The 10,713-nt window shown below is 47.2% G+C and overlaps 1 protein-coding gene across 1 annotated transcript in view; it reads right to left on the bottom strand.

Moving 5' to 3' along the window:
- Positions 1–3,055: 3,055 nt before the first annotated feature.
- Positions 3,056–10,713, bottom strand: part of LOC127926018 (tumor suppressor candidate 3) — an 89,330-nt gene continuing 81,672 nt past the window's right edge. The window contains exons 8-9 of the mRNA XM_052511260.1: positions 6,311–6,401; positions 3,056–3,223 (exon numbers count right to left, since the gene is read on the bottom strand). Coding sequence (XP_052367220.1) covers positions 3,208–3,223; positions 6,311–6,401 — 107 coding nt within the window. The 3' untranslated portion in view covers positions 3,056–3,207. The remainder of the gene's footprint in view (positions 3,224–6,310; positions 6,402–10,713) is intronic.

Genomic DNA, 10,713 nt, shown 5'->3' on the forward strand with positions numbered 1-10,713 from the left:
CTCATCAACATGGGCTGTTGGATTAGTGTTATTCCTTCTCATGTAACGTGGGCTGTTGGATTAGTGTTATTCCTTCTCATCCTAGCACGTGGGCTGTTGGATTAGTGTTATTCCTTCTCATGCATGTCTGTTGGATTCTGTTATTCCTTCTCATCTCGTGGGCTGTTGGATTAGTGTTATTCCTTCTCATGTAACGTGGGCTGTTGGATTAGTGTTATTCCTTCTCATGTCTCTTTCCTGGGCTGTTGGATTAGTGTTATTCCTTCTCATGTAACTGGGCTGTTGGATTACTGTTATTCCTTCTCCTGGGCTGTTGGATTAGTGTTATTTCTTCTCTCCTCATCATGGCTCTCTCTCTTTCCTCTTTTCCTCAGCATGTTATTCTCTTCTCTCAGCATGTCTCTCTGTCTGATTACTGATTTCCTCTTCTCCTCAGCATGTCTCTCTCTCTCTTTCTTCTTCTCCTCAGCATGTCTCTCTCTTTCCTCTCTCTCAGCATGTCTCTGGGCTGTTTTTCTCCTAGCATGTCTCTCTCTCTCTCTCTTTTCCTCAGCATGTCTCTCTCTCTGTTCCTCTTCTCCTCAGCATGTCTCTCTCTCTTTCCTCTTCTCCTCAGCATGTCTCTGTCTATTCTCTTCTCCTCAGCATGTCTCTCTGTTTTCCTCTTCTCCTCAGCATGTCTCTCTCTCTTTCCTCTTCTCCTCAGCATGTCTCTCTCTCTTTCCTCTTCTCCTCAGCATGTCTCTCTCTCTTTCCTTTTCTCCTCAGCATGTGTCTCTCTCTTTCCTCTTCTCCTCAGCATGTCTCTCTCTCTTTCCTCTTCTCCTCAGCATGTCTCTGGGCTCTTTCTTCAGCATGTTATTCTTTCTCTTCTCCTCAGCATGTCTCTCTCTCTTTCTCTCTTTTCCTCAGCATGTCTCTTCTCTTTCCTCTTCTCCTCAGCATGTCTCTCTCTCTTTCCTTCTCTCCTCAGCATGTCTCTCTCTCTTTCCTTTTCTCCTCAGCATGTCTCTGTCTCTGGATTCCTCTTCTCCTCTCATGTCTCTCTTGGATTCTCTTCTCTTCTCCTCAGCATGTCTCTCTCTCTTTCCTCTTCTCCTCAGCATGTCTCTCTCTTCTCTTCTCCTCAGCATGTCTCTGTCTCTTTCCTCTTATTCCTCAGCATGTCTCTCTCTTCCTCTTCTCCTCAGCATGTCTCTCTCTCTTCTCTCTTTTCCTCAGCATGTCTCTGTTCTCTCTATTCCTCAGCATGTCTCTCTCTCTCCTTTTTCCTCAGCATGTCTCTGTCTGGCATTCTCTTTCCTCTTCTCCTCAGCATGTCTCTCTCTCTTTCCTCTTCTCCTCTCATGTCTCTCTCTCTTTCCTCTTCTCCTCAGCATGTCTCTCTCTCTCTTTTTCCTCAGCATGTCTCTCTCTCTCTCTCTTTTCCTCAGCATGTCTATCTCTCTCTTTCCTCTTCTCCTCAGCATGTCTCTCTCTCTTTCCTCTTCTCCTCAGCATGTCTCTCTCTCTCCTCTTCTCCTCAGCATGTCTCTCTCTCTTTCCTCTTCTCCTCAGCATCTCTCTCTCTCTTCTCCTCATGTCTCTCTCTCTCTCTTCTCCTCAGCATGTCTCTCTCTTTCCTCTTCTCCTCAGCATGTCTCTCTCTCTCTCTTTTCCTCAGCATGTCTCTCTCTCTCTCTCATGTCTCTCTCTCTTTTCCTCAGCATGTCTCTCTCTCTCTTTCCTCGTCTCCTCAGCATGTCTCTCTCTCTTTCCTCTTCTCCTCAGCATGTCTCTCTCTTTCTCTTCTCCTCAGCATGTCTCTCTCTTTCCTCTTCTCCTCAGCATGTCTCTCTCTCTTTCCTCTTCTCCTCAGCATGTCTCTCTCTCTTTCCTCTTCTCCTCAGCATGTCTCTCTCTCTTTCTCTTCTCCCCAGCATGTCTCTCTCTCTTTCCTCTTCTCCTCAGCATGTCTCTCTCTCTTTCCTCTTCTCCTCAGCATGTCTCTCTCTCTTTCCTCCTCAGCATGTCTCTCTCTCTCTCTCTTTCTCTTTTCTCCTCAGCATGTCTCTATCTCTCTCTTTCCTCTTTCTCCTCCTCAGCATGTCTCTCTCTCTTTCCTTTTCTCCTCAGCATGTCTCTCTCTCTTTCCTCTTCTCCTCAGCATGTCTCTCTCTCAGCATTTCCTCTCTTCTCATCTCCTCAGCATGTCTCTCTCTCTTTCCTCTTCTCCTCAGCATGTCTCTCTCTCTTTCCTCTTCTCCTCAGCATGTCTCTCTCTCTTTCCTCTTCTCCTCAGCATGTCTCTCTCTCTTTCCTCTTCTCCTCAGCATGTCTCTCTCTCTTTCCTCTTCTCCTCAGCATGTCTCTCTCTCTTTCCTCTTCTCCTCAGCATGTCTCTCTCTCTTTCCTTTCTCCTCAGCATGTCTCTCTCTCTTTCCTCCTCAGCATGTCTCTCTCTCTCCTTTCCTCAGCTTCTCTCTCCTCAGCATGTCTTTCTCTCGCTCTCTCTTTTCCTCAGCATGTCTCTCTCTCGTCCTCTTCTCCTTAGCATGTCTCTCTCTTTCCTCTTCTCCTCAGCATGTCTCTCTCTCTTTCCTTTTCTCCTCAGCATGTCTCTCTCTCTCTTTCCTTTTCTCCTCAGCATGTCTCTCTCTTTCCTCAGCATGTCTCTCCCTCTCTCTCTTCTCCTCATCATGTCTCTCTCTCTCTCTTCTCCTCAGCACGTCTCTCTCTCTATTTCCTCTTTTCCTCAGCATGTCTCTCTCTTTCCTCATGTCCTCAGCATGTCTCTCCCTCTCTCTCTTCTCCTCATCATGTCTCTCTCTCTTCTCCTCAGCACGTCTCTCTCTCTATTTCCTATTTTCCTCAGCATTTGTCTCTCTCTTTCCTCATGTCCTCAGCATGTCTCTCTCTCGCTTGCCTCTTCTCCTCTCCTGTCCTCTCTCTCCCTCTGTCATTTGGCCAGACACTATCAAATAAAACACATTCAGACTTGAAGAGCTCAACTCCTTCAGAACAGGTGTGTGTGATATAACCGTACTAATCAGATAGGTAGGAGTGTCTCTTTTCTCAGTTTGTCACCACATTATCATTTATTAAGCAGATTGAGTACAGCAGTTGAAATCCCCCCGCCCCATGCACCCTGTCCCGGTGTCTGCAGCCTCTCAGCTAGCAGCATCAAGTAGCCTCTTCACCCTTCACTCTGAAGACGGCGCCTCAGACTCACTTTATAAGGAAGCTGAAAGAAAGAGAGAGACACACAGAGAGAGACAGAGAAAGACAGAGAGACAGAGAGAGAGACGGAGAGAGAGCGTGTGATTACAGAGCGCTCGCCAGTTAGTGTGTGACAAAGTCAACTGCGTTCTGACTGTATTCAGTGTCGCTCGGTAGATTTAATCTTGATCTGACTGTATTAAATGCTGTTCAGTAGATTTCATTGTGATCTGACTGTATTAAGTGTTGCTCAGTAGATTTCATTGTGATCTGACTGTATTAAGTGTTGCTCAGTAGATTTCATTGTGATATGACTGTATTAAGTGTTGCTCAGTAGATTTCATTGTGATCTGACTGTATTAAGTGTTGTTCAGTAGATTTCATTGTGATATGACTGTATTAAGTGTTGCTCAGTAGATTTCATTGTGATATGACTGTATTAAGTGTTGCTCAGTAGATTTCATTGTGATCTGACTGTATTAAGTGTTGCTCAGTAGATTTCATTGTGATATGACTGTATTAAGTGTTGCTCAGTAGATTTCATTGTGATATGACTGTATTAAGTGTTGCTCAGTAGATTTCATTGTGATATGACTGTATTAAGTGTTGCTCAGTAGATTTCATTGTGATCTGACTGTATTAAGTGTTGCTCAGTAGATTTCATTGTGATATGACTGTATTAAGTGTTGTTCAGTAGATGTCATTGTTTCATTGTGTTCAGTAGATTTCATTGTTTCATTGTGTTCAGTAGATTTCATTGTGATATGACTGTATTAAGTGTTGTTCAGTAGATGTCATTGTTTCATTGTGTTCAGTAGATTTCATTGTTTCATTGTGTTCAGTAGATTTCATTGTGATATGACTGTATTAAGTGTTGCTCAGTAGATTTCATTGTTTCATTGACTGTTCAGTAGAAGTGTGTGCTCAGTAGATTTCATTGTGATGACTGAGTGTTGCTCTAGATTTATTATAGACTGTTGCTGTGAGATTTCATTCAGTAGATTGTTTGACATTGTGTTGCTCAGTAGATTTCATTGTGATCTGACTGTATTAAGTGTTGCTCAGTAGATTTCATTGTGATTGACAGTGTTGTTCAGTAGATTTCATTGTGATCTGACTTCATTAAGTGTTCAGTAGATTTCATTGTGATCTGACTGTATTAAAGTGTTGATCTGACTGATTATTAAGTGTTGCTCAGTAGATTTCATTGTGATATGACTGTATTAAGTGTTGCTCAGTAGATTTCATTGTGATATCTGTATTACCAGTGTTGCTCAGTAGATTTCATTGTGATATACTGTATTAACTGAAGCCATTGTTCAGTAGATTTCATTGTTTCATTGTTGTTCAGTAGATTTCATTGTGATTGACATCTAAGCTGTTGTTCAGTAGATTTCATTGTTTCATTGTGTTCAGTAGATTTCATTGTTTGACTGTATTAACTGTTGTTCAGTAGATTTCATTGTGATATGACTGTATTAAGTGTTGTTCAGTAGATTTCATTGTGATCTGACTGTTTGTGTTCAGTAGATTTCATCATCTGTATTAAGTGCTGATTGATATGACTCATTAAGTGTTGTTCAGTAGATTTCATTGTTTCATTGTGTTCAGTAGATTTCATTCTCTCGGACTCGTCTGCTAACTGTTGTTTTGATGATTATGGGTGTTACTTGTTACTTATATTCTGATAGCTGGAGAATCTGGATGTGTCCTAAATCGTATCCTACCAGATCTCTACGAGTCCTGGACAAAATTAGTGCTCATAAAAGAACAAAGGACGCTATTTGGGGCGAGCCATTGATTCGAGACAGAGGCTGACAAAATCCTTTTGGGATAAAGCATCTGACAACTCATCTGACTAGCTGTCAGATGAGTTGACGTGACTCATCTGAAGACTCATCTGGACGGGACTCTTTAAAAAACGGGAAACACATTTTTTAGGACTCACCTTTATTTAACTAGGCAAGTCAGTTAAGAACAAATTCTTATTTTCAATGACGGCCTGGGAACAGTGGGTTAACTGCCTGTTCAGGGGCAGAACTCATTTGTACCTTGTCAGCTCGGGGTTTGAACTTGCAACCTTCCGGTTACTAGTCCAACGCTCTAACCACTAGGCTGACTCATCTGACGGGCTCATCTGACAGGACTCATCGCGCGACTCATCTGACACGGACTCATCTGACACGACTCATCTGACGCGACTCATCTGACAGGACTCATCTGACGGACTCATCTGACAGGACTCATCTGACGGGACTCATCTGACAGGACTCATCTGACGGGACTCATCTGACGGGACTCATCTGGACTCATCTGACGGGACGGACTCATCTGACGGGACTCATCTGACGGGACTCATCTGACGGGACTCATCTGACGGGACTCATCTGGACAGGACTCATCTGACGGGACTCATCTGACGGGACTCATCTGACGGACTCATCTGACTCACGGACTCATCTGCCAGGACTCACGGACTCATCTGACGGGACTCATCTGGACGGGACTCATCTGACAGGACTCATCTGACAGGACTCATCTGACACGGCTCATCTGACGGGACTCATCTGACGCGACTCATCTGACGGACTCATCTGACAGGACTCATCTGACGGACTCATCTGACGCGACTCATCTGACGCGGACTCATCTGACGGACTCATCTGACGCGACTCATCTGACAGGACTCATCTGACGCGACTCATCTGACAGGACTCATCTGACGCGACTCATCTGACGGGACTCATCTGACGGGACTCATCTGACGGGACTCATCTGACAGGACTCATCCGACGAAGTTCAAAAGTGGGTAAAGTTGTCTTCCAAGGGCAGTTTGAGTTCGCTCGAAAAAATGCAACACGATGTTCTGGGTGAAAAGTGTCTGGGTGTGTTCCATGTTAAGAGGGTGGATGGTGTGAACTTAGACACCCCTGGAGACCTGGAGTGAAGTACTCTATTTATTCACTATGTAGGGCCAGGAGTTTATCCAGACCACCTCAACTGAAAAACTCTGGGCACAGACGTTTTCCTGGTTAAGTCACGTGTCCAGGAAAACTCTAATGTGTGTGTGAATGCCATTGGTAACATGGTGAAGTCCAGGTATGTGTGTTACCTGTAGGGGTAGCCGTGGTACTTGGACCTGAAGATGGACAGCAGGAAGCTGAAGAAGAACACCACCAGGCCCAGTCCCACCAGGCAGATAACTGAAACACATAGCACAACATTACACACACACACACACACACACACACACACACACACACACACACACACACACACACACACACACACACACACACACACACACACACACACACACACACACACACACACACACACACACACACACACACACACACACAGTCCCACCAGGCAGATAACTGAAACACACAGCACAACATTACACACACACTATCACACACATACACGCACAACCACACACACTATCCCTTACAAGCACACACACTACCACTCACACATACTACCCCTCATATACACACAAACACACACACACACACTCACCCCTTTAGTATGATAATGAGGCAATTTATAGTTATTTTGGGATGGTTAAAAACACCTCAATGACAAAAGATGACGGGACTGTTAAAATCATCTCAATGACAAAAGATGAGAATGATTCCCTCCCTCCCTCCCTCCCTCCCTCCCTCCCTCCCTCCCTCCCTCCCTCCCCCCCCCCCACCCCCCCTCCCTCCCTCCCTCCCTCTCTCCCTCCCTCCCTCCCCTCCCTCCCTCCCCCTCCCTCCCTCCCTCTCTAGGTTGACCATATTCCCCACTGCAGTAGTATAATTAGCTATCAGACAGTGGTAATAACTAGCCATCAGACAGTGGTAACTGGTAACTAGCTATCAGACAGTGGTAACTGTAAAGGGTGTGTGGAGGACCTATTGAATGGATTTGATGTCACCACTGAGATCCTTCAACAGTCCTCTACGTAGCTGTGGGTTTGAGGGAAGTCACATTGGTAGCTGTGGGTTGAAGACAGGGGGGAACTAATGTCACATTGTCTACATAGCTGTGGGTTGAAGACAGGGCTGAGGGGAACTAATGTCACATTGTCTACGTAGCTGTGGGTTGAAGACAGGGCTTAGGGGAACTAATGTCACATTGTCTACGTAGCTGTGGGTTGAAGACAGGGCTGAGGGGAACTAATGTCACATTGTCTACGTAGCTGTGGGTTGAAGACAGGGCTGAGGGGAACTAATGTCAAATTGTCACGTAAGCAGTGTAATGTAAGTAATCATCACTCTTATATTCTCGTTTAATAATAATAATATAATATAATCATCACTAAGGCTTATATTCTGAACCCACTACCCGTTTACCAGCCTGTGGTTTTTATAATCATATCATATATATATATATATCTTTTTTTTCAATAATACAGTTTAAACAAGTCTATATACGATGTGAGCAAATGAGGTGAAATACGGGAGGTAAAGGCAAAAAAAAGGCCATGGTGGCAAAGTAAATACAATATAGCAAGTAAAACACTGGAATGATAGATTTACAGTGGAAGAATGTGCAAAGTAGAAATACAAATAATGGGGTGCAAAGGAGCAAAATAAATAAATAAATACAGTTGGGAAAGAGGTAGTTGTTTGGGCTAAATTATAGGTGGGCTATGTACAGGTGCAGTAATCTGTGAGCTGCTCTGACAGCTGGTGCTTAAAGCTAGTGAGGGAGATAAGTGTTTCCAGTTTCAGAGATTTTGGTACTTCGTTCCAGTCGTTGGCAGCAGAGAACTGGAAGGAGAGGCGGCCAAAGGAAGAATTGGTTTTGGGGGTGACCAGAGAGATATTCCTTCTGGAGCGTGTGCTACAGGTGGGAGATGCTGTGGTGACCAGCGAGCTGAGATAAGGGGGGACTTTACCTAGCAGGGTCTTGTAGATGACATGGAGCCAGTGGGTTTGGCGACGAGTATGAAGCGAGGGCCAGCCAACGAGAGCGTACAGGTCGCAATGGTGGGTAGTATATGGGGCTTTGGTGACAAAACGGATGGCACTGTGATAGATTGCATCCAATTTATTGAGTAGGGTGTTGGAGGCTATTTTGTAAATGACATCGCTGAAGTCAAGGATCAGTAGGATAGTCAGTTTTACAAGGGTATGTTTGGCAGCATGAGTGAAGGAGGCTTTGTTGCGAAATAGGAAGCCAATTCTAGATTTAATTTTGGATTGGAGATGCTTAATGTGAGTCTGGAAGGAGAGTTTACAGTCTAACCAGACACCTAGGTATTTGTAGTTGTCCACGTATTCTAAGTCAGAACAGAGTAGTGATGCTGGATGGGTGGACAGGTGCAGGCAGCGATAGCTGAGAGGCGAACTTAAAAAGGGGCTTGTTTTCTCCATGTGCTGTCAGTCGACACGCTGCAGACGGATGAAGGACTGTCACTGGACACGTTACAAAGACCTTGTTCTGCATTTTAATTACCGCTTTCTCAAGGATAACTGCTTTTGCACAACTATGTGTATGTGTGTACATGCATGTGTTTGTCCGGTCTCAGTAGAACTACAACAGTGGGCCTCTGAAGCTCTGTATTAATCATGTTTACAGTACGCTCTAGCACACGCACGCACGCACGCACGCACGCACACACACACACACACACACACAAGGTTGGCCTTCTGTGCTGCGCACGCACCACAAATACACACGTCGTGGAGGTCAGGGTTCATCTCTCTGGTGTTAATTAAAGGAACAGTGGACTGAGTGCTGTGGCCTCTTCACATCTGCCAGACTTAATTGACAGTTATGCAAATATCCATCATGCTTCTACAAATGATAATGTCATGTCATTATGTATGCAGCATGTGTGTTCTTCAGTGAGTCTAGCGGACTGGAAGGGGAAGGTGTGTGTTGTTTGTGATTGGGGGGCACGACCCAGTCATAAAACCTACACACACACAGACACCCTACACACACACAGACACACACATAGTGGGAGAAGAGAGGAGCAGGGGAAGGAGGAGAGGGAAGGAGGAGAGAGGAGGAGAGAGGAGGAGGAGAGAGGAGCATTGGGGAAGGAGGAGAGAGGAGCAGGGGAAGGAGGAGAGAGTAGGAGGAGAGGGGAGCAGGGGAAGGAGAGAGAGAGGAGCAGGGGAGGAGAGAGGCAGGGGAAGGAGGAGAGGAGTAGAAGGAGGGAGAGAGGGAGGAGGGAGAAGAGATGAGCAGGGGAAGGAGGAGAGGAGGAGCAGGGGAGAGGAGGAGAGGGGAGCAGGGGAAGGAGGAGAGAGGTGGAGGAGAGAGGAGCAGGGGAAGGAGGAGAGAGGAGAGGAGAAGAGGAGGAAGGAGGAGAGAATGGAGTCAGGGGCTCTGAGGGAAGGAGGAGGAGGGAGAGGAGAGAGGAGAGGGGAGGAGGAGGGAGAGAGGTGGAGGTCAGAGGAGGGTGTTAATTAAAGGAGGACAGAGGAGAAGTGGAGAGAGAGGGAAGGAGGAGAAGAGAGGGAAGAGGATGAGGAAAGGAGGAGGAGAGGAGCAGGGGAAGGAGGAGCAGAGGAAGGAGGAGAGGGAGGAGACACAGAGGAGAGGGGAAGGAGTGGGGAGAGAGGAGCAGGGGAAAGGAGGAGAGGAGGGAGGAAGCAGGGGAAGGAGAGAGAGGAGAGGGGAAGGAGGAGAGGAGGGAGGAGAGGAGGAGAAGGAGGAGAGGGGAAGGAGGAGAGAGGAGCAGGAGGAGGAGGAGCAGGAGGAGGGGAGCAGGGGAAGGAGGAGAGAGGGAAGGGGAGAGAGGAGCAGGGGAAGGAGGGAGAGAGAGGAGGAGGGGAAGGAGGAGAGGGGAAGGAGGAGAGAGGAAGGAGGAGGGGAGGAGGAGAGAGGAGCAGGGGAAGGAGGAGAGAGGAGGGGAAGGAGAGAGGAGGAAGGAGGAGAGAGGAGGAGCAGGGAAGGAGGAGGGGAGCAGGGAAGGAGGAGAGAAGGAGGAGGAGAGAGGAGCAGGGGAAGGAGGAGGGGAGAGGAGGAGAGAGGAGGGGAGGAGGAGGAGAGAGAGGAAGGGAAGGGAAGGAGAGAGAGGAGGGCAGTGGAAGGAGGAGAGAGGAGCAGGGGAAGGAGGAGAAGGAGAGAGGGAGGAAGGAGGAGGGAGGGAGCAGGGGAAGGAGGGAGGAGGGAGGAGAGGAGCAGGGGAAGGGAGAGAGGAGGAAGGAGGAGAGGGGAGCAGGGGAAGGAGGAGAGGAGGAGGGAGAGAGGAGCAGGGGAAGGAGGAGAGAGGAGCAGGGGAAGGAGGAGAGAGGAAGGAGGAGAGAGGAGCAGGGGAAGGAGTAGAGGGGAGCAGGGGAAGGAGAGAGGAAGGAGGAGAGAGGAGCAGGGGAAGGAAGAGAGAGAGGAGGAAGGAGAAGAGGGGAGCAGGGGAAGGTGGAGAGAGGAGGAGGAGAGAGGAGCAGGGGAAGGAGGAGAGAGGAGGAGGGGGATGTTTGCATACAGTATGTGTGTGTGTGTGTGTGTGTGTGTGTGTGTGTGTGTGTGTGTGTGTGTGTGTGTGTGTGTGTGTGTGTGTGTGTGTGT

The sequence above is a fragment of the Oncorhynchus keta genome, unplaced genomic scaffold (genome assembly GCF_023373465.1).
Source record: "Oncorhynchus keta strain PuntledgeMale-10-30-2019 unplaced genomic scaffold, Oket_V2 Un_contig_6617_pilon_pilon, whole genome shotgun sequence".
Lineage (NCBI taxonomy): Eukaryota > Metazoa > Chordata > Actinopteri > Salmoniformes > Salmonidae > Oncorhynchus > Oncorhynchus keta.